The following is a 24260-nucleotide window of genomic DNA, read 5'->3' on the forward strand; positions in this document are numbered from 1 at the left end:
CCCTGCCTGGTGAAAGAAATAGACTTACAAGTCCAGGAAGCAAAGAGAACCCCAAACAAAAGGAATCCAAAGAGGACCACACCAAGACACAACATAATTAAAATGCCAAGAGCAAAAGACAAAGAGAGAATCTTAAAAGCAGCAAGAGAAAAACAGTTAGTTACCTACAAGGGAGTACCCATACGACTGCCAGCTGATTTCTCAACAGAAACCATGCAGGCCAGAAGGGAGTGGCAAGAAATATTCAAAGTGATGAATAGCAAGAACCTACAGCCAAGATTACTCTACCCAGCAAAGCTATCCTGTAGAATTGAAGGTCAGATAAAGTGCTTCACAGACAAGAAAAAGTTAAAGGAGCTCATCACCACCAAGCCAGTATTATATGAAATGCTGAAGGATATTCTTTAAGATGAGGAAGAGCAAGAAAAAGGTAAAGATAAAAATTATGAACAACAAAGTGACAACAAATAAATATCTATCAACAAGTGAACCTAAAAATTAAGTCAGAATAAACTGGTGAATATAATAGAAGCATGGGCATAGAAAGGGAGTAGGCTTACAATTCTTGAGGGGGAAGGAGGTGTGGGGGGTGCGGGAAGAGACTGGACAAAAATCTTACACCTATCGATGAGGACAGTGACAGGGGGTAAGGACATGGGATGGCATGGGAACCAGGTGGAGGGGAGCTATGGGGGGGGCGGGGGGAGAGGAACATCTGTAATAATCTGAACAATAAAGATTTATTAATTTAAAGAATAAAAAAATAAGTAAATAAATAAATAAAGACCAAACCCTCACCAATGTCCACAAAAGTAAACTATTTAGGCCATGAAAAACAACAACAACAACAACAAAAAAAAAAACCCACCAAAAACTAAACATACTGTAATCATACAATCCATCAATCACATGCATAGGTGTTTATTAAATAAATTGAAAATTTAGGTCCCCCCAAAAACCTGAATATGGGTGGATGTTTATATTAACTTTATTCAAAAGTACTAAAACTTGGAAGCAACCAAGAACCAAGATATTCATCAGACATTCAACGAATAAAATGTTTGTGTGTTTATTTATTTATTTTTAATTTTTAAAAAATATATATATCTTATTGATTTTTTACAGAGAGGAAGGGAGAGAGATAGAGAGTTAGAAACATCGATGACAGAGAAACATCGATCAGCTGCCTCCTGCACATCTCCTACTGGGGATGTGCCCGCAACCAATGTACATGCCCTTGACCGGAATCGAACCTGGGACCTTTCAGTCCATAGGCCGACGCTCTATCTACTGAGCCAAACCAGTTTTGGCTTGTGTGTTTTTTTAAAGAGAGCTATCAAGCTATGAAAACAGAGAAAAGCTTAAAATGCATAAGACTAACTGAAAGAAGCCCATCTGAAAATGCTACTTTCTGATGTAAAATGTATTATATTTTGGAAAAGGCAAAACTATAAAGCCAGATTTAAAAAAAAGTCATGGCCCAGGGTTTCTGGAAGGGAGGAATGAAAGGACTAGTTTTTAAGGCAGTGATCTACACTAATAAAAGACAAAGATGCTAATTGACCGTACCTTCGCTACGCCCAAGCCACGCCCACCAGCCAATCAGAGCGGCCGTATGCAAATTAACCCAACAAAGATGGCGGCCGGCAGACATGGAGCTGGAGCAAGCAGGAGGCTTGGTTGCCTGGGCGATGGAGGAAGCCAAGCTTCTCGCCTGCTCCGAACCAGCTGTGGCCTCCGCTCATGGCAACAAAGTTTCAATTATAGAAGACAAATAAATTCCAGATACTGAAAGGACAGAACAGGACTGATAGCTGTATCCTTATCCCCTCTTCCAAGAAAAAGCCGCTGAATTTATCAGTTACTCAGCCTGCCCTTATCTCAGCCAATGGGAAAGTGGGGGAAAACTAGCCCAAGGCCAAGAGTATGCTAGCCACCCCCCTGTCTTTGTGTAACCAGACCCTAGCTGCACCCTGCCCTTGCGTCACTAGCCCCCGGCCCTCACTCAACCAACTGGAATCGGCCAAATCAGTGGTCAGAGTGTGCCCCCACCCCCCGAACCCAAGCCCTATAAATTCTTTGTTCCTTTGGGACTCGGGGCTCTCTCTTGCATCCAGTAATGGAGGCATGGGGGGGACCAAGTCCCGGGCTTGAATTAAAGACTCTCTGCTTTTGCATCGGACTCGGCGACCTAGTGGTCTGTCTTGGGGGATCTTGAAATCTGGGCATAACAGATATCTGCTTCCAGCCAGCCTCCAGTGGGAGCTTGGGTGGCTGGGGACCGTGGCCAGCTGCAAACAGCCATCAGCCCCTCACCCAGGCTGGCCACACCCTCATGGGGTGAGGGTCCCCGCTGGGGGGTTTAGCCAGCCTAAAAACGGCCCTCAGCCCCTCACCCAGACTGGCCAGGCACCCCAGCAGGACCCCCCACCCTGAAGGGGCTGTGGCCAGCCTGCAAACGGCCCTCAGTCCCTCACCCAGACTGGCCAGGCACCCCAGCGGGGACCCTCACCCTGAAGGGGCTGTGGCCAGCCTGAAAACGGCCCTCAGCCCCTCACTCAGGCTGGCCAGGCACTCCAGTGGGACCCCCATCCTGACCCAGGACACCCTTCAAGGGAAAACCAGCCGGCCCCCACCCATGCACCAGGCCTCTATCCTATATAATAAAAGGATAATATGCAAATTGACCCTAATAGCAGAACGACCGGGCTGCCAGAGGGATGTCTGACTGCCAGCTTAGGCCCAATCCCCCAGAAAGTGGGCCTAAGTCAGCAGGTGGTCATCCCCCGAGTGGTCCCACACTGCGAGAGGGCACAGGCAGGGCTGAGGGACCGCCCCCCTCCCGAATGCACAAATTTTTGTGCACCGGGCCTCTAGTAAAATTATAACAGTGTATCAATAAATCTAAACATTTGTAGAAAATCCAGTATATACAAAAGTGAAGTGTAATATAAACTACAGCTTATGTGATAACGATGTGTCAATGTAGTTTCTTTCACTGATTTTTAACATACCATTCTGGTGGAGGAGGATAAATGATTAGGGGCAGGCATATGGAAACTCTGTACATTCTGCTCAACTCTATTGTGAACCGAAAAACGAAAAAGCCTATGAAAAATGAAAAAAGGCCTGGCTGGCATGGCTCAGTGATCCATGAACCAGGAGGTCATGGGTTGGATTTCGAGTCAGGGCACATGCTCAGGTTGCATGCAGGAGGCAGCCGATCAATATTTCTACCTTTCTGTCCCTCTCCCTTCCTCTCTTTCTCTAAGAAAAACAATAAAAGCATATTAAAAAATAAAAACAAAAATAAAACGAGAACATTTAAAATGATTGGATTTAGGGTAATTTATAAAAGACAACATAAATAGTAAGCGCTTTAAATATGAGGACAGGAAAAGACGTCCCTCATAACAATAACCCTCCTCCCTCTCAAAAAAGGTAGTAAAGTTATACTAACACAAGAATACACAAATGTAGATTTACAATTGTGAGTATACAAAACACAGTTTATTCATTTGTTATTTATTATTGTAATATATTTGCATTACAACTATACACTTACTTTATAGAATACAACTATAAAGTAAGTATATGACAACCACCACTATGTGTGAGATCTTAAGGTAGCAAGAATTACTGGAGATTAAAGAGATCTCTCTTTAGTTAATGGGCCAATCACACACAAAAAAAATAAATAAAACTATTTCCAATTTTGTATGCATCTTGTAAGTTCAAAATATATCTAGCTAGAATTACTAAAACAGTGAAATGGGTAAGTCCACAGTTCCAGGTAGTGATTAACAGATGTCTTAACTAGTAATAAAACACCTAATTTATTTACTTATTTTTAAAATAGAGGCCCGATGCATGAAAATCTGTACTCATGGGGTGTGGGGGGGTGGGGAGGATCCCTCAGCCTGGCCTGCAACCTCTTGCAGTCTGGGAGCCTTTGGAGGATGTCCAACTAATGGCTTACGCCTGCTCCCCACTTGAGCAAGCCTAAGCCGGCAGTCGGACATTTTTAGTGTTGCCATGAAGCGGGAGAGGGTCCCAACAACACCACCATTGCGCTCACCAGTCGAAAGCCCGGCTCAGTGCTTTTGGCTGAGTGGCGCTTCCCCGGTAGGAGCACAGTGACCACCAGTGGGCAGCTCCTGCATTGAGCATCTGCCCCCTGGTGGTCAGTGCGGGTCAGCGACTGGTTATTTTGCCATTCAGTTGATTTGCATATTAGCCTTTTATTATATAGGATATATTATTATTGATTTCAAGGAGAAAGGGAGAGGTAGACAGAGAGAAACATCAATGATCCGAAAGAATCACTGATAGGCTGCCTCCCGCATGCTCCCAATAAAGACTGCAACTCGGGCATGTGCCCTTGACCGGAATTGAACCTGGGACCTGTCAATCTGCAGACTGATGCACTGTCCACTGAACAAACCTGGCTAGGACAAAACCAACTGATTTAAAACAGAACAAAACAAGGCTACTTGGAACATATGTTAAGTATAATGAGCAAACTGCGAATAACTCAACTGACATGTATAATAAATGCCACATCATCTATAATAATAAAAGCATAATATGCTGATTAGGCCAGACACCCTTCAGGATGAAGCTGGGGCTGCAAGGGAAGACCAGGTCCCGGGTGCCTGCTGGTGGACAGAGGAAAGCCCAGAACATTGGTGCCTGCCAGTGAACGGAGGGAAGCCTGGGTCCTGGGTGCTAGAGGGAAGCCAGTGCCAGCAGCCAAGTGAAGGAAGGCCTATTCTTGCATGAATTTTTGTGCATCGGGCCTCTAGTCCTATATAATAAAAGGCTAATATGCAAATTGTCCCTTGACTGGGAATTCGACCAGGGGGCGGGGCTGGCTGGCCAACTGCCTGTGGCCCCTCACCTCGGCTGGCCTCCATCTGTGCATGAATTCATGCACCAGGCCTCTAGTAATATATAATTTTTCTTCAAGTACTTAGTAAATTAAAATACATTGGGCAGTGTCTCAATAGATTCCCAAGTAATGACATCACTAACAAAATACAGTCTCTGTCCACAAAGGATTTGAGTAGAAAATCTTCCAACTGCTTAAAAATGAAGCACATGTTATAAAATTTTAAAAAATTTTAACATCCCACAAGAATGAGAGCACAAATTTTAAAAGATGTTAACTAAATGACAGGAGATAGAAAATACATCAAAAGTCATGGAATGTGATTTGGCAAGATTTACAGTATTTAGAAAATATGAAAACAAAAAGCTGTACAATTATCTAAATTTCCTTAGTAAGAAACCAGAAAATAGCAAACCAAACCCAAAGGAGTGAACTAATAAAGATTAAAAATAACATATACAAATGAAAATACAAAACCAAGAGAATAATTTGCACAATGTAATAAAATTGATTAATCCTTCCTAAAACTGAACAAGAAAAAGTAAAAATTACCAAAATCAGAAATAAAGGACTAATGTTAAGCCTTTTACAATTATTTTCCATTTATCATATACAAATAATTCCAAAGAAAATAAAAAGATTTCCATGCAGGCATGCATAAAACTTTGACACTGCAACTAAGGCTTACATATTATTATATTATTTAATCAGAGTCATAAGGTTAGTGTGCTTATAAATAAAGGGTACAATGACTGCTTTTATGTTTTTACCCTCAAATTCACACACAAGGTCTTACATAAAAAACAAACAAAAGCAGTACACTCTCAAACATGTACAGTAGGTTTTTAGTTGCTAAGAGTCTCAGTAATGTTTAAGTGTAACTTACAATGGCAATAGCTTTGATGATAACTTTACAAATTATTCACGGTGTGTGATACTGTTTAGCACCCAGAATAACAAAGCCTTGATGTCCTACCTGATTCTGTTGGAAAGGAGGTTGAGACTGTCCATCAGGAGTATGGCCCTGGCTGTCATCCCCTCCTATTGGAGAGCCACGAGTTGTGGCTGTCATACTGGACACAGAACAGATCTTTGCTACTGTATCTGTTTATGTTGTTGTTGCAAGAGAAGAAATTATAGTCCACCTATAGAAGATAAAATGCCAGCATATGTCAGCCTTAAAATCTTGAACTCAAGGACAGACCATCTTGCATAGACCATTTCATAACCTAAAAGCAGAAAAAAAGGCATGCGTTTTTAAATATAAAATATAAATAATGAGGCATTCCAATTGTCAATGTTTACTAACAGCACCAGAATCTATATGCTGTAAACTCAATTTAAATTCATATTGTTGTACCAGTGGTTATAAGAAACCATAAAGGTACAGTCTTAATACTATTTATAATTTAAGAGGAAATTTAAGGTTCTTAGTTCTCATTTTTGACTCAGAATCTGTAATATGACTATCAAATGCTGCCTTAAATACACTGTGAAAATATAAATACTCAAAAGCAGGATGAAGATTTCTTTTTAGTAAGTAAAATGAAAAACGAAATTCAGAGAAAAACAATATGATTTTATAAGGATAAGATTAAGACTAAGTAGATAAAAAAAATCCCTGATATATACATACATACACACCTCCATGTAGTCCCCCCTAAAAATCAGTCTCTGTTTCACTTTTATTTTCTGTATATAGACATTCTCATTTAAAAAGTTGTATAGGAAGCAGATGATTTTTAATCCCACAAAAAAACTATACTAAAATCTCAATATAATAAACTAATTGGGGCGAGGGGGTGTCCCTTAGAGCCAAAAGTGCATTACATAAAAAAGGTTTTTCTAAATGTGTACATTAAAATTTAGACAAATTAGTTTACATGTTTTTACTTATGTAGACACATTTGTGTAAATTAAAATTAAGTATGTGTGAAAAGTCTAATATCACAGAAAAGTTTTCTATATGTATTATAGTAACTTTAAATTTATTCTGAATAGGTCTAGTAAATTTGTGCATTCAGCAGTCACCAAACAAACAAACAAATGAAGCCCTAGCTGGTTTGGCTCAGTGGATTGAGCATCGTCCTGTGGACTGAAGGGTTCCGGGTTTGAATCAGGTTAAGGGCACATGCCAGGTTGCGGAACTTATACCCAATGGGGAGCGTACAGGAGGCAGCTGATAAATGATTCTCTTTTACCATTGACTAGAGGCCCGGTACATGAATTTGTGCATGGGTGGGGTCCAGCCAGTGCTCCATAATTGGGGCCATGGGCAGTTGGCAGGCCAGCCCCATCCCCGATCGGGGTGGGGTGGGGGGGCATCTGGGAGTGGAGCTGGCCAGGGTGAGGGGCTGCAAGCCATTGGCCAACTGGCCAGCCCTGACCCTGCTCAAACTCCCAGTTAAATTCACGGTCAAACTCCTGGTTAAGGGGACAATTTGCATATTAGCCTTTTATTATATAGGACTAGAGGCCCGGTGCATGAAATTTGTGCAGGGGGAGGAGGGAGGGCGGGTCCCCTCAGCCCAGCCTGCATCCTCTCCAATTCAGGACCCCTCAGGGGATATCTGACTACCAGTTTAGGCCCAAACTGGCATTCAGACATCCCTCTCACAACCCAGGACCACTGGCTCCTAACTGCTCACTTGCCTGCCGGCCTGGTTGCCCCGAACTACCCCCACACGAGCCTAGTCACCCCCAACTGCCCCCCCACCCTCCACCGGCCTGGTCACCTCTAACTGCCCCCACACAAGCCTGGTCACCCCACGCAGCCTGCTGGTCATTACTGTTACCGTGACGGCTTCCTGGACAATTTGCATGTTCCTCTATTATTAGTATAGATTTTTCTACTCCTCTCTCCCTTCCTCTCTGAAATCAGCAAATATCCTATACTAGAGCCCTGTTGCATGAAGAGATTCGTGCAATAAGCCTTCCCTTCCCTTGGCTGCTGCTGGCACCAGTTTTCCTCTGGCATCCGGGACCCAGGCCCTTGCTCTGGCTGGGTTCCGGCCACAGCACACCGCCCCCCCCCGGCCCCCCCGCCCCAGTTGTCAGGCTTCACTGCTCTGCTGATCCTGGGGCTATGAAGCCTCACGGCTCTGCTAATCCCGGGGATGTGAGGCCTCGCTGCTTCACTCCACCGCTTGGAGCCTAGTATGCAACTTAACCGCCATCTTTGTTTGCGGTTAATTTGCATATCACCCTGATTAGCCAATGGGAAGTGTAGCGAAGGTATGGTCAATTGCCCTTTTTGTCTTTTATTAGATAGGATAATAAAAACCTAATATACTAAGTGTCCGGTTGTCCAGTCAACCAATCAAAGCGTAATATGTTAATGATATACTAAGGCCACTCAACCGATCGCTATGACGTGTACTGACCACCAGGGGGCAGTCAGTCAACTGGTCAACCAGTCGCTATGATGTGCACCAACCACCAGGGGAGAGATGCTCAGACTGGTATATCATCTTGCTGCTGGTGTCCAGCCAATTGGGACTTAGCAAGACGGGCTGAACATGCCCTGGAGCCCACCTGCAGTCCCTCCCCGGCTGGCCAACCACTTGAATCCCTCGCTGACCCTGATCGTGCACCAGTGGAGTCTGTCGACCTGGCTTGCGCCCTCTTGCAATCCGGGACAACTCAGGGGATGTTGGAGAGTCGGTTTCAGCCCGATCCCACTCAACACTGGAGCTGCTGTGTTGGTGGACAGTGTAGAAGGAGACAAATAATAAAAATCAAAGCAGAAATCAATAACATAGAGACTGAAAAATAACAATACAAAAAAAGCCACCAATGAAACCAAGAGTTGATTCTTTGAAAGGATAAAAGCAGAGAGGAGTAAAATAAATAAAATCAGAAATGAAAATGGAGAAGTGACCACTGACACCACAGAAATACAAAGGATTGTCAGATAATACTATGAAATATATGCCAAAAAGCTGGGCAATGTGGATAAAATGGACAAATTCCTAGAAAATTACAATCTCCCAAAACTAAATCAGGAGGAAACAGAAAAACTGAATAGGCCAATAACAACTGATGAAATAGAAGCAACAATAAAAACTCCCAGCAAACAAAAGCCCAAGTCGAGAAGGCTTCTCAGGGACATTTTACCTAACATTCAAAGCAGAACTATCATCTATGCTCCTAAAATTATTCCAAAAATTTAAGAGGAAGGAACACTTCCAAGCTCTTTTTACAAGGCCAGCATTATCCTATTCTAAAACCAGATAAAGACACTACAAAGAAAGAGAAGTACAGGCCAATATCCCTGATGAACACAGATGCTAAAATCCTCAACAAAATATTAGCAAATAAGATCCAGCAACATATTAAAAAGATCATACACCATGACCAAGTGGTATTTATTCTAGAGATGCAAGGCTGGTACAACAGCTGGAAATCAATTGAGGTGATATGTCACATAAACAAATTGAAAAGACAAAAATCACATGGTCATATCAACAGATGCAGAAAAAGTATTTAACAAAATCCAACACCAATTTTGGATAATAATTCTCAACAAGGTGGGATTAGAAAGAGCATATCTCAATATGATAAAAGCCATATATAACAAACCTACAGCAAACATAATTCTCACTGGGCAAAAACTAAAGCCTTTTCCCTTAAGAACAGGAACAAGACAGGGATGTCTGTTTTCACCACTCTTATTCAACACTAGAGGACTTGTGCACAAATTTGTGCATGGGTGGGGTTCGGTCAGCCCGCCCTGATCAGGGCCGATCGGGCAGGGTCAGCCGGGGGTAGGGGCCGCAGGAGATTGGTCGGCTGGACCACCCTCGATTGGGGCAGGGGGCACAATCATGGTTGGGAGGCCGGCCCTGGCCCCGATCAGGGTAGTGGAGACAACTGAGAGCAGGGCTGGTCAGGAGGAGGGGCTGAGAGTGGTTGGCCAAGCAGCCTCGCCCCCTGGTTGAACTCCCAGATGAAGGGATAATTTGCATATTGGCCTTTTATTATATAGGGTAGTACTGGAAGTCCTAGCCAGCACTCAGAGAAGAAGAAATAAAAGACATCTAAATTGGAAAGGAGGAAGTAAAACTCTAATTATTCACACTTGACACTATATTGTAAATAGAAAACCCTAAAGACTATACAAAAAAACTAGAGTTAATAAATGAATTTGGCAATATAGCAGGATATAAAATGAACACCCCAAAATAGATGGCTTTTATATATACCAATAATGAATTCTCAGAAAGAAACACTAAACAAACAATCCCATTTGCCATTGCACCAAAGAGTTAAAATATGTAGAAATAAATTTAACAAATGAGGCAAAAGACCTGTACTTGGAAAATTACAGGACGTTGAAAAAAGTGATAGAAGATATAAACAAATGGAAGAATATACTGTGTTCATGGACTGGTAGAATCAACATCATTAAAATGTCCATACTGTCCAAGGCAATCTATAGATTCAATGCAATCCCTATTAAAATACCAACAGCATATTTCACAGATCTAGAACAAATACTCCAAAAACTTATACAGAACCAAAGAGACCCCAAATACCTGCAGCATTCTTGAGAAAAGAAGAACAAAGTTGGAGAAATCACAATAGCATATATCAAACTATACTACAAAGCCACTGTAATCAAAACAGCCTGGTACAAGTATAAGAACAGGCAAATAGACCAATGGAACAGAAAAGATCCCAGAAATTGACCCAAGCCATTACATTCAATTAATATTTGACAAAGGAGGTTAGAGCATACAATTGAGTTAAGATGGTCTCTTCAATAAACAGTGTTGGGAAAGTTGGACAGACACATACAAAAAAATGAAACTATAGCAGTGGCCCAAGCTGGTCAAATGGCCTCTGGGCTCCCAGGCTGGCACCGGTGGGGCCAGGTGCTGTCACTAACTCTGCCCCAGTAAAGAGCTTCTGGGGTCGATGGTCATGGGGGAGCCTGGTGGAGAGGAGCATAAAATCCAGTCTTCTGATGCAGAGACCCAGCAGCTGCAGAAGCCAACACTCAAAGACCCATGTGCCGTGGAGTTGGAGATTGTGGCCAATGTGATTGTGGCCCATTCCCTGCAAGACCGCATGTTCAGCAAGGAAGCAAGACACATGCACTATGCCATGATTCAAGCAGAGAGCAAGCATGCAGGCCATAGTGTCTTCCAGCATGGACTCCTCAACCAGCTGCAGCAGGAGTACCAGGCTCAGGAGCAGCTGCCGCACATGCTTGCCGTAGGGCTGGGTCTGTTATGTCACCTTTACCTGCAGCATCTTTGATTAATTAAGGGTGAACAGCATGCCCATGATGACCCTGGTGAACTCTGACTGTGACAGTCTGAGCAAGGAGGAGGAGGTGGACTGCCTGGTGCTACAGCTACACGAGGTTGGGGAGCAGCTGGAAATGAACGGGCAGCAAATGATGAGCTTTTGTCCTGGATGGCTCCGTTCCCGACCAACCTGTTCCCTAACTCCGGCTGCTGCTGGAGATCACTGAGTTACTGAAGTGTGATTTCTGACTAGGCCTCCATATCAGGCTTTCCCCTCCTAGCAAAACTGGCCTTGCTTCTACCCACCTCCCACCTAGCAGCACAGTCTTTGCCTCTCCACCAAAGACTTTTTCATTTCCAGTCTTTCAGCAGCTCTGGAGAGGTGCCCAGTTATCCAGTGGTTCTGTCCTGAGCATCTTCTCCTCCTCCTCCTACTCCAGGGATTGGGGAAAACACTACACAGCCCTGTCTCCCTTCCCCCATCCACTCAGTCTCTCTCATACCTCCCATCTCGCCAGGGAAGAGAAGGGCAACTCCTAAGAACCACTGCAGTGTGTAATTACTGGTACAACAGGGTCTTGGTGCCTCAGTTTCCCATTTATAAAATGAGTACCCACAGCCACTCGTAGGAAGCTTTGGAATGTCAACGGGGAAAGGTGCAGAGCACAAGTCACAGCAGAAACTTTTATACATTTTGTATAACAACCACTGTGGAAACAGGCCTATTTCCTGCAGTCAGTTGTTTTTTTTTAGAGTTTTGTGTTTTTAACATTTTTATTGATGAGAGAGAGAGAGAGAGAGAGAGAGAGAGAGAGAGAGAGAGAGAGAGAGAGAGAGAGAGAACATCAATGATGAGAGAAAATCAGGATCGGCTGCCTCCTGCACACCCCCTATTGGGGATCAAATCCACAACCTGGACTGTAGCCCTTGACCGGGAGGAACCTGGGACTGCAAACCAATGCTCTATCCATTGATCCAAACCAGCTACAGCTCCTCTAGTCAGTTTTGTTTTTGTTTTTTAAATTAAATCTTTATTGTTCATATAATTATAGTTGTTCCTCTTTTTTCCCCCTATAGTTGCCCTCCACCCGGTTCCCATCCCATCCTCTGCCCTTAACCCCCACCCCCACTGACCGCATCCATAGGTGTACAATTTTTGTCCAGTCTCTTCCCACAACCCCCCACACCTCTTTTCCCCCAAGAATTGTTAGTCCACTCCCTTTCTATGCCCCTGATTCTATTATATTCACCAGTTTATTCTGTTCATCAGATTTTTTATTCACTTGATTTTTAGATTCACTTGTTGATAGATATGTATTTGTTGTTCATAGTTTTTATCTTTACCTTTTTCTTCTTCTTCCTCTTCTTAAAGAATACCTTTCAGCATTTCATATAATACTGGTTTGGTGGTGATGAACTCCTTTAGTTTTTTCTTATCTGTGAAGCTCTTTATCTGGCCTTCAATTCTGAATAATAGCTTTGTTGGATAAAGTAATCTAGGTTGTAGGTTCTTGCTATTCATCACTTTGAATATTTCTTGCCACTCCCTTCTGGCCTGCATAGTTTCTGTTCAGAAATCAGCTGACAGTCATATGGGTACTCCCTTGTAGGTAACTAACTGCTTTTCTCTTGCTGCTTTTAAGATTCTCTTTGTCTTTTGCTCTTGGCATTTTAGTTATGATGTGTTTTGGTGTGGTCCTCTTTTTTTTTTTAAATATATTTTACTGATTTTTAACAGAGAGGAAGAGAGTTAGAAACATCAGTGGGAACCATCGATCAGCTGCCTCCTACACACCCCCTACTGGGGATGTGCCCACAACCAAGGTACATGCCCTTGACCGGAACTGAACCTGGGACCCTTCAGTCCTCAGGCCGACGCTCAACCACTGAGCCAAACTGGTTAGGGTGGTGTGGTCCTCTTTGGATTCCTTTTGTTTGGGGTTCTCTTCACTTCCTGGACTTCTCTTTCACCAGGTAGGGGAAGTTTTCTGTCATTATTTCTTCAAATAGGTTTTCAATATCTTGCTCTGTCTCTTCTTCTGGCACCCGCATAATTCGGATGTTGGTACACTTGAAGTTGTCCCAGAGGCTCCTTTCACTACCTTCATATTTTTGGATCCTTTTTTTTTGTTTTTGCTTTTCCGGTTGGGTGATTTTTGCTTCTTCGTATTTCAAATCTTTGACTTGATTCTTGGGATCCTCTAGTCTGCCGTTGGATCTCTGTATATTATTCTTTATTTCAGTTAATGTATGCTTAATTTCTAGTTGGTCCTTTTTCATGTCCTCAAGGGTCTCACTAAATTTATCAGCACTTTCTAGAAAATTCTTGAAAAACCTTATAACCGTGGTTTTGAACTCTATATCCAGTAGTTTGCTTTCCTCCATTTCTGTCATTTGTGACCTGTTTCTTTGTCTCCACATTTTGGCTGCTTCCCTGTGTTGGTAGAGTGGCTTTCTGTGCTAGGTATCCTATAGGGCCCAGTGGCTCAGCCTCCCCAATTACCTGAGGTGGACACTCTTGGTGCGCCCCTTTGTGGGCTTTGTGCACAGTCTTGTTGTAGTTAAGCCTTGATTGTTGTAGGTATCACTGGGAGGAATTGACCTCCAGGCCAACTGGCTGTGAGAATCAGCTGTGTTTATGGTGGGAGAACTTCTGTGCTGGAAATACCCCTCTGGGGAAGGACTTGCTTCAGTGGGGCTTTGGTGCTCACTGAGTCTGCCCCCTGAGTGTATCTCTTATGGATCTGAGGAGTTGTAATCTGGAAGGTCCCACTCTGACCACTGGGTACACTGGCTCTTGGATCGAAGGAGGTGCTAATTTAGCCTCTGCCTGAGGCTACCGGCAGGAGCTACGGAGAGATCTGCAGGTTCCTCTTCTTTGTTTGGGATTTGGAGGTGCCCAGATGAGGCTCAGCTGTGAAGCAATGCAAGCTGCTGTGGGGCCTTGGGCCTTCTTTTGGATGTTCTGGGTCTCTCTAACTCAGCTTCAGTTTTTTAGGTAATTTTAGGTTGCAAAGGGCCAAGGCATTTATATGCAAAAGCCTCTGCACACAGCTTGGGTGGGGTGGGGTATCAGGGAATCAACAGGGCGAAGCAAACAGCTATGGCTGATCCTCAGCCCTGTCCTAAGAGGCCCCACGTCTCAGTGTCCCACGGTAATCGCTGCAAGCACCTCTGAAAGAAGGCTGCCCTCGAGTTCCGCCCGCTGCCAGACAGTCCAGTTTCTCCCCGTATGAGTCTGAGTCCCCAGAGACTAACCCAGAACTGGAGTTCAGAGCTATTGGGAACTTTAGATTCCCACTCGATTGAAAAAGACAACCAAGTCCTCAGTTGCCAGCCCTTTCCGCGTATACCTCCGTACCTCTGCACTTTACTCCCGCATCTCCTGAGTCTCAGTGTGCTTTTCTCTTTCCTTCTAGTTGTAGAATTTCCACTTTGCCAGCCTTCCTGTGGTTCTGGATGATGTCCGTTTTGTCTTTTAGTTGTATTTTTGAAGTGGTTGTGCGAGGCAGCAATTTCAGGTGTTTAACCTATGCCAACATCTTGGTTTCTCCCTCCTCCAGTCAGTTTTAATGGGTGGCAGTACTGTATCCCATGCTACACAGTTCAGGGTGGGAATTTCTTAGTAAACCTTTCTGATCCAAAAAAACACACACACAAAAAACAGTGAAACTAGACCACCAACTTACACCGTACACCAGAATAAATTTAAAATGGATAGAAGAATTAAATGTAAGTTGTGAAACCATAAAAATTCTAGAACAATAGGAAGGAACATCTCATAGCAACATGTTTATGGGTACATCCCCTTGGGCAAAGGAAACTAAGGAGAAAATAAACAAATGGGACTACATCAAAATAAAAAGCTTCTGAACAGCAAAAGTAATCAACAAATCAAAACGGTAGTCCACTGTATGGGAGCACATACTTGGCAATGATACATCTGATAAAGCATTAATATCCAAAATATATAAGGAACACAAACAGCTTAACAAAAGGAAGATAAACAGTCCAATTAAAAAATGGGCAAAGACCAATATAGACACTTCTCCAAATTGGACATACAGATGTCCAAGAGACATAAGAAAAAATGCTCCAAGTAATCATCATGCAAGCGACACAATGAGGTATCATCTCCACTTGTCAGATGGCTACCATCAACTCATCATCAAGACAAGTGCTGGGGAGGATGTGGAAAAAAGAGAACCTTAGTAGTGCTGCTGAGAATGCAGACTGGTGCAGGCAGTATGGAAAACTATGGATTTTCCTCAAAAAATTAAATATGAAACTGCTATTTAACCCAGTGATCCCACCTCTAGGAATATATCCTAAGAAACCCAAAACACCAATCAAAAAGAATGTGTGTACCCCTATGTTCATAGCAGCATGGTTTACAATAGCTTAGATCTGGAAATAGCCCCAGTGCCCATCAGTAGATGAGTGGATAAAAAAGCTGTGGTACAAGTATACCATCAAATGCTATGCAGCAGTAAGAAGAAGAATCTCTTACCCTTTGAGACAGCATGGAGGGACATGGAAAGTTATCATGCTAAGAGAAATAAGTCAGTCAGAGAAAGACAAGTATTCCATGATCTCACTCATATGTAGAATCTAAGTAACAAAATAAACTGATGAATGAAATGGATCTAGAGACATGGAAGCATGGAACAGAGTACAGATTCTCGGAGGGAAAGAAGGGAGGGTGGGTGGGTGGATGGGAAGTAATCAACTAAGAACCCATATACATATATGCATAGCCCATGGACACAGACAACGTAGCAGTGAGGGTCAAGGTAAGTGGGAGGGGGCCTATGGGGGGAGAAAGGGGACATATGCAATACTCTCTACAATAAAGAATTACTAAAAAGAAAGAAAGAGCCCTGACCGGTTTGGCTCAGTGGATAGAGTGTTGGCCTGAGGACTGAAGGGTCCCAGGTTCAATTCCGGTCAAGGGCATGTACCTTGGCTGCGGGCACATCCCCAGTAGGAGGTGTGCAGGAAGCAGCTGATCAATGTCTCTCTCTCATCGATGTTTCTAACTCTTTTTTTAAAAAATATATTTTATTGATATTTTACAGAGAGGAAGGGAGAGGGATAGAGAGTTAGAAACATCAATGAGAAACAGTCACAGGGATATAGAGCTCAGCACAGGGAACAGTCAATTATATTTTAACTAAAGGCCATTGCACAGATTCGTGAGGGGGAGAAGGGGGTGTGGCCTGCAGGGATCGGTCCACTGTGGGAACGCTGCTCATTCCAGTCAGCCAACAGCTGTGGACCTGCCCTCCAAACAGCTTTTGAATGAGGATTAGTCTGAGCTGATATTTCAGGATAATGTCTTGGGTAAAGGCATGTTCTGTGTCCTGGAGGAACCTGGCAGAGAGCTGAATGTCCTGAATCTGTGATGCCAGGTCGGTGACACCATCAAGGATGTTCAGGGCAATCATGCTACAGGATCCTCAGCCACATAGGACAGCTTCCCTAGGGGTCCACAGTCACATCCCCTCTTGTCATCTGCCTATGCCAGCTACCCACGCTCTTTTTAGAACACACCTTAGAGGGCCTGCATCCGTTGGTGGGGTCAGGACAGAGTCTGGATGTCTCAGGTATTTGATAGCTGCAGAGACTTGGCCTCACCCTGGGCTTGCTAGTGGCTGCTCATCCCAGTCAGCTAAGCAGAGCTCCCACGGAGCTCCCACCGTGGAAGCGCACTGACCACCAGGGCTCCTGCATTGAGCGTCTGCCCCCTGGTGGTCAGTGCACATCATAGCAACTGGATGACCAGCTGTTCTGGTCATTTCACTGTTTGGTCATTGGGCTTTTTTATATATAGACTAGAGGCCCACTGCCTGAATTTGTACACCAGTGGGGTCCCTCGGCATGACCAACTCTCCGACATCCCCCGAGAGGACCTGGATTGTGAGAGAGCACAGGCCAGGCGGAGGGACCACCATCAGTGCACAATCGGGGCCAGGGAGGGATGTGGGAGGTTGGCCAATCAGGGAGGGACAGCAGGTGGGTTTCAGGACGTGTCCAGCCCATCTTGCTCCATTCCGATCAGTCGGACCCCAGCAGCAAGCTAACCTACTGGTTGGAGCGTCTGCCCCCTGGTGGTCAGTGCACATCATAGTGAGCAGTTGAGTGGCCTTAGCATATTATTAGCATATTACGCTTTTGGTTGAATGGCCAACTGGATGGCCAGACACTTAGCATATTAGGCTTTTATCACATAGGATAACTATGTATGATGTCAGAAAGGCATGTGATTTTTTGGAGTGATCACTTAGTAAGTTTTATAATGGCTAATATTGGGGTATACCTGAAACAAATATAATATGTCAAATGTAATTGAAAAATAAAAGAATGACTTAAAAAAACAAAAGACCCTCAATTTTTCAAGGTTACACTGATTTTGTGCTATCTGTTCTATGAATTAAAAAACTGAGGCTCCCTAGCGGATGTGACTTGGTAGTTGAGCATTGACCTATGAACCAGGAAATCACAGTTCAATTCCATGTCAGAGCACATGCCTGGGTTGCAGGGGGCATGCAGGAGTCAGTTGACAGAAGATTCTCTCTCAACATTTTGTCTCTCTCTCCCTGTCCCTTTCTCTCTCTGAAACCAATGACAACAACAAAATAAACCTGAGGCTCTAAGATACTGTGATTTGACAAAAGCACAGGTAAGAAAGTACTCAACCTAGAATTAATCCCATTTCTGTCTTATTAAAAGGGTGGGGACCCCCACCCTGAAGGGTGTGACCAGCTGCAAACAGCCATCATCCCCTCATCCAGGCTGGCCAGGCACCCCAGTGGGGACCCCCACCCTGCCAGGACACCCTTCAGGGCAAACCAGCCAGCCCCCACCCATGCACCAGGCCTCTATTCTATATAGTAAAAAGGTAATATGCCTCCCAGCACCGGGATCAGCGGAGCCACGAGGCCTCCCGGCTCCGGGATCAGCGTGACAGGGGGCAGCACCCAAACCCCCTGATCGCCCTGCGGCTCTGTGTGTGACAGGGGGCGGGGCCACAACCTCCCTATCGGCCCTGCTCTATTCCTGACAGGGGAAGGCGCCCCAACCCCCTGATCGCCAGAAAGCTTTAGCCAAGCTTTAAGGAATGAAAACTGACTCCGAAGCCAATGTAAGCACCTTGGAGAAATAGCTTGGTATCTTGCTTAGTCACATGGTTCATGGCATTCTTTCCAGGTAAGGAATGAAGATTGCTTTCCTGAGAGATGGCAAGGAAGGAAGCTCAAGACATTTTGGGAACTTTAAGAAAAAGTAGAATTCACTTAAGTCTACAGGTATTGCAGGCAAACCTGATGGCAGCTAGGTGGCTAAGCTTCTTTGCCCGAGGGGCTGATTAGAGCTCAATCATGAGATTCTGGCAAAGCAGATTTTTTAAAAAGCCTGTCTGATCAATTGCTATTCCTATTGTATTAATGCAATAAAGCCAAATTGAAACTAGACTTAATCAGTAAATAAATAAAAATGAGGATGACTTTTGGGAGGGAAATGGTGTTTCAGTAGACTCTACAACACACAGTTATGAATATTAGACTCAGAGTTTTATTTTTCACCTATGGTTTAACTGGATCTGAATTTATCTCTAGCTATTACAGCAATAATACTAAAATTTATAACACAATTGACTCCACCAGGCTACAAGCCCTACTTGTACTCAGAGAATACCACCTCTAGACACCAATGCCACCTCCTTCCCTGTCCAGACTTCGTCATCCCTCTGACAGAGAACAAGGATCTCTTGGCTCTGAGGAAAACTTTGTCCCTCCTCAGCATAAAGCAGCTACAGAAGAGATCCTATGCCCCTTTTCTCTGAATGAATTCAGTGCCAAGATCCTTGAGGGGACGTGTGGTAGGCAGTTAGACAGGCATGAGCAGAGAAAGGATGTTAGGCCATCTGGAGGAAAAAATGAACAGGACCCTGAGTTATGTCTCACCACTACAAATGCTCTGAAGCTGGCAGGGCTAAAACCCTGGATCCATCACACCAGAGTGAAGAGGACCGCAAAAGGGGAAGAATTGATGACTGAACCCAAGGAACACCTCAAGGTCATCTTTCAGGGGCAGCATCCTATATAATAAAAGGCTGACATGCAAATTGTCCCCTTGGGAGTTCGACTGAGTGGGAGTTCAACCACTCGATATGACATGCAATGACCACCAGGGAGCAGTGTGAAATGAAGGAAAGCCCCGGCCAGCAGAAAGAAGGCCCCAATCACTCCTGATTGCTGGCCAGGCCTAGGGACCCTACCTGTGCACATATTTCATGCACTGGGCCTCTAGTCTATATATATGAAAGCCTAAGGGACCGTCACAACCGCAACAACCAAACAGGCTGCGTGGGGTGACCAGGCCGGCAGGGGAGGCAGTGAAGGGTGATCAAGCGACAGAGCAACAAGCTGTGTGGGGTAACCAGACGGGCCGGGGGGGGGGGGGGGGGGGCGGGGGGGGCGGCAGTGAGGGGTGACCAAACGACTGAACAGCAGGCTGCATGGGGCAACCAGGACGGCAGGGGGAACAGTTGGGGGTGACCAGGCTGGTAAGGTGGGAGGGGGCAGTGAGGGGTGACCAGGCTGGTGGGGGGGGGCAGTTGGGGGCAACCAGGCCAGCAGGGTTGGGGGGAAGTTGGGAGTGACCAGGCCATCAGGGTGGGCAGTTAGAGGTGATTAGGCAGGCAGGCAGGTGAGCAGTTGAGAGCCAGTGGGCCCAGATTGTGAGAGGGATGTCCGATTTGTGCACTGGTGTGGAGGGGCCCTCAGCTCGGCCTGCATCCTCTCGCAGTCTAGGACCCCTAAAAGGATGTCTGTCTGCTGGCTTAGACCTGACCCCTCTACTTATAAGTAAGTAGATAAGTAGATAAGTAGAACTAAAATGAAGGATTTTTAATAAAGTGTTTTCAGTAAAAATTACATATACCTATAATTTCCCAAAGTCTTGGATAACTTGAAATTTTGAAGCATTGCTGGGTTTAATGAAAGTTACTAAACATCTAAACATACAATACTGAGACATTAATTGCTAGATAAGTTTTAAGTTCACCTGCTTTTTAGCTTTCTATTGCAGAAAGTCTATAAAGAGGATTTGGAACTGTTGACATAATGTCTTATGCTTAATTGAAAGTGTATTTTAAGAGTATGTTTAAAGTGTGTTCTTAAATATCAATCCAAGGAATGCTGGTTATTTATTTTTTGATTATCATAAAAAAATTGAGATTTCTAAGAGTTAAAAGTTCAAATTAAAGTAGAAATTACCCTATATAATAAAAGCCCCAGACGAAAGGGCATAATGACCAGAACGACCGATCGACCAGATGCTCAAAGCAGGAACTGCCCCATTGGTAAGTATGTGGCCCTCCCACTGCAGTAGCAGCCGTTCTGAGGGCAGGTCCACAGCCACTGGGCTGACCAGGATGAGCAGCACTGATCCCCACAGGCTGCCCACCACCAGTGCATGAATCACAGCACTAAAAGCCGATGGTTACTAAGCACAGTCCGTGTGGCAGGCGAAGGCTGCCTACTCTTCATGGAATCTCAGATAATCCCAGAACCCACCTCACAAGGTTGATCTAAGGCAGCGGTTCTCAACCTGTGGGTCGCGACCCCTTTGGGGTTCGAACAACCCTTTCACAGGGGTCGACTAAGATCATTGGAAAACACATATATAATTACATATTGTTTTTGTGATTAATCACTATGCTTTAATTATGTTCAATTTGTAACAATGAAAATACATCCTGCATGTCAGATATTTACATTACGATTCATAACAGTAGCAATATTACAGTTATGAACTGGCAATCAAAGTAATTTTATGGTTGGGGTCACCACAACATGAGGAACTGTATTAAAGAGTCGCGGCATTAGGAAGGCTGAGAACCACTGATCTAAGGGTTTCTATTCATAGCTTTCAGAATAGAATGAGATCATCAGCTTTTAAGTAATTGAGGGAAAACACACACTGCTTTATTCATACTCTTCCTCCCGCCTTCTTGCAAGAAAAGGAACCACCAGCTCCCATTGCCTGCCCTGAGCACTGTATCAGGAGCTCACTGGCCCTCTGCTCCAAGTAAGCCTGCCTTCCAAAGGCCTTTACTCCTACATTCATTGCCTGAGCATCTTATTCAACCCTTACCACTGAGTGAGCACCCACCGTGTCCTAGGCATGCCCGGGTGCTCACGGAGCAGCAGGGAGTCAGCCACCCTGTCCTACTGAGAGTGTGTTCTGCCAGGAGAGGATGGGGGTCCGGGGAAGAAACAGCCTCAGACACATGTGAGGTGCAGCCGTTAGAGGGCATGGGCACCAGGAAAACATGGGAATGAAGCCACAAAGGGGCTCTGAGAGGGAGGGGCAAAGGGAGGCTTGCTGAAAGTGGACAGATGGAGAAGAGCCAGGTGGATGCCTGGAGAAGGGCATTGGGCAGAGGGGCAGCAGGATGAGCAAGAGGCAAGTGGAAGGGGGTCAAGGCTGGGTTGGAGAGCTCATCCTGCAGAGATCAAGCACCCATGAGAACCTGACATCCCCTGAGTGCAGGGGGAGGCACCGGGGCTGTAGGTAAGGACTTGCTGGCTTCTGTGTCAGGAGCAGACTGAGGGGAAGAGGAAACAGGGAGACAACAGGAGGGACAGCACCCTCCCGAGGGCAATGCAGAGACAGTGGAAACGGTGGCAGCCACAGTGGCAGCTTTGGGGTGTACTGTAGGGAAGCCAGAGCGTGAGGAATGATGGGGCAGAGGGCAGGGGGTGGGGGGGGGTGAGAGACAGAGGAGGAGGCTCCATGCTCCACTCAGCCCCTGGAAAGGCAGGATCTCCAGCAGCTGCTGGCAAGGGGCCATCCATTTTGAGGGTCTGACTGTAAAACCCAGACCTTAGTTTGAGCTCCACACAAGGGACGTGGAATATTCATGACCAGCTTCCCACCCTGATGTTCAGGAGGCAGGTCATTTCCGTCTGTCTGCTCTAATCCCTCCACGCTCTCCAACCCCCGAAGTTCCTTCAGTGATGGCAAGTATTTATTGGAAACAAGCAAATGGTTTTATTTTTGGTGCAAAAACAACAAAACAGAATGTATAGTATTATGGAAAGTGAACACTGAAAACTAGGAAAATGAAGCCCCCTTGTGGAAACACAGATCAGCTGTGCCCTGAACCGGGTTATGCATGAAAGCAAAAGGCTCAAGGGTCCAATGCAAAGGGCTTGCCCAGGTGGTCAGACTCCATCCCCTACTCGTTTCCAGGGCAGAAAGGATCCTGCACCACAGAATAGAATGGGTGGCCAAGACCAGCCCCAAGTCCCACGGCCTAAGGCAATGCTTGCAGTGCTTCCAGAGAAAGAAATGCTCCTAAGATGCTGGGACAGGGCAATCAGCATCCAGATCACTGCCTCTAACTCCCACCCGGGGTCTGTGGTGCTCCCAGCTCTGCCCCTCCCTCCCCCTCACACATCCCCTCCCAGGTGAACTGCAGGTGGCCCTTCCCATCCTTCACCCTCCTCAGCTCCAATGGCAGGTAGGGGGGCAGGGGTCATGCAGGGAATCTGAGGGCTTCAAGGAAGTGCCGCTTGAAAAGCCAGAGTGTCTGTCCACACGCCCCACTGGATGAACTGATTAAAACAGAGGCCTCATGAGTGCATGTTTAGAACCAGTCCCCCTCCCTCCGACTGCCACTGCGTAACTTTGCTGTTTTGGGCAAGTCAACCTCTGGGGTGTTAATTCTCTCTCCTTTAAAATAAAAACAAGAGCCTGGTGGGCATGGCTAAGTGGTTGAACATCGACCTATGAATCAGGAGGTCAAAGTTTGACTCACTGTCAGGGCACATCTCCAGGTTGTGGTCATGATCCCGTGTGGGGCGTCCAAGAGACAGCCAATCCGTGATTCTCTCTCTTCATTGATATTTCTCTCTCTTCTCTCTCTCTCTCTCTCTCTCTCTCTCTCTTTCTCTCTTCCCCCCCCCTCCTCTCTGAAATCAATGAAAGATAGCGTATATAGTAAAAGCCTAATATGCATATTGTCCCCTAGAGCAGGAGTTCAACCAGAAGTTCTACCGCTTGCTATGACATGTGCTGACCACCAGGGGGCGGTGAAAAACATGGTGGGCATCGGCAACAAGGCACTGGCAAGGGGCGGCAGTGAAGGTGCTGCCGGCCCCAATGGGCTTCCGGGTGAGCAAGGCTGCAGCTGCTGGGACTACAGGGGCCAGTCAAGCTCACCCTGGGTTCATGCAGGAGCTGGTCTGCCAAAGCAGGCTGGGAGAGAGTGCACTGCCTGCCAGGATTCCATGCAGCGCCACGGGGTCTGGCCACACTTACCATATCTCCTCAGGCACTGTGACTCAGGCAGAGAGGGGTATAAGTGGGGGCGGGGGACCAGGTACTGCCCGGGGCCCAAAAGTCAGCTGGGACCTGCCCTTTCATGCCAGACGCTCACACTTCCATCGCCGGCCAGGCCTAGGGCCTGCACTAGTGCATGAATTTTGTGCACCGGGCCTTTAATCCTATATAATAAAACCCTATGTACAAATTGACTGAATAGCAGAACGACTAGCCGCTCTGACACACACTGACCACCAAGGGACAAAAGCTCAACACAGGAGCTGCTCCCTGGTGGTCAGTACACTCCCACAGGGGGAGTGCCGCTCAACCAGAAGCTGGGCTCACAGCTGATGATAGAAGCAGTGGTGGCAGGAGCCACTCCCATCTCAGTAAGGTGCAGGGATCCTGGACTGCAAGAGCCCCGCACTGTGAGAGGGCACAGGCCAGGCTGAGGGGCCCCCATCCCCACCCCATGCACAAATTTCGTGCATCAGGCCTCTAGTATGGGTTTAATAATAAAAGATTAAATATGGAGACACATTTTTGCTGGACAAGGTTAAAATTGAGTTATTCTAATGATTATCTCTAAATAAATAAAAAGGCATATGCAAATTATACAAAGGAATGTAAAAGGTTGTGAAAATTGTTAAAGTTTATAGAAGTTTTAAGTGTGTATGAAAAAACCCCGGTCAGGCTCCAGTTCTCTTCCTCCACCTAATTTCTCTCTAATGGGTCTAGAATTGCTTTCTCTTGCCCATGTCTGTGTGGGGTAAATCTGTCTG

General features: G+C 45.5%; 1 protein-coding gene and 1 pseudogene across 1 annotated transcript in view; one reads left to right on the forward strand and one right to left on the reverse strand.

The window, feature by feature from the left end:
* The window catches only part of LOC132225556 (probable ubiquitin carboxyl-terminal hydrolase FAF-X), a 273762-nt gene that overhangs the window by 223005 nt on the left and 26497 nt on the right, over positions 1–24260 (reverse strand). Inside the window, 1 exon segment of the mRNA XM_059680650.1 lies at positions 5868–6120. Within this exon segment, the coding sequence (XP_059536633.1) occupies positions 5868–5963 (96 nt within the window). The 5' untranslated portion in view covers positions 5964–6120.
* LOC132225658 (MIF4G domain-containing protein-like) lies at positions 10768–11372 on the forward strand (annotated as a pseudogene).

The sequence above is a fragment of the Myotis daubentonii genome, chromosome Y (assembly GCF_963259705.1).
Source record: "Myotis daubentonii chromosome Y, mMyoDau2.1, whole genome shotgun sequence".
In the NCBI taxonomy this organism is placed as follows: domain Eukaryota; kingdom Metazoa; phylum Chordata; class Mammalia; order Chiroptera; family Vespertilionidae; genus Myotis; species Myotis daubentonii.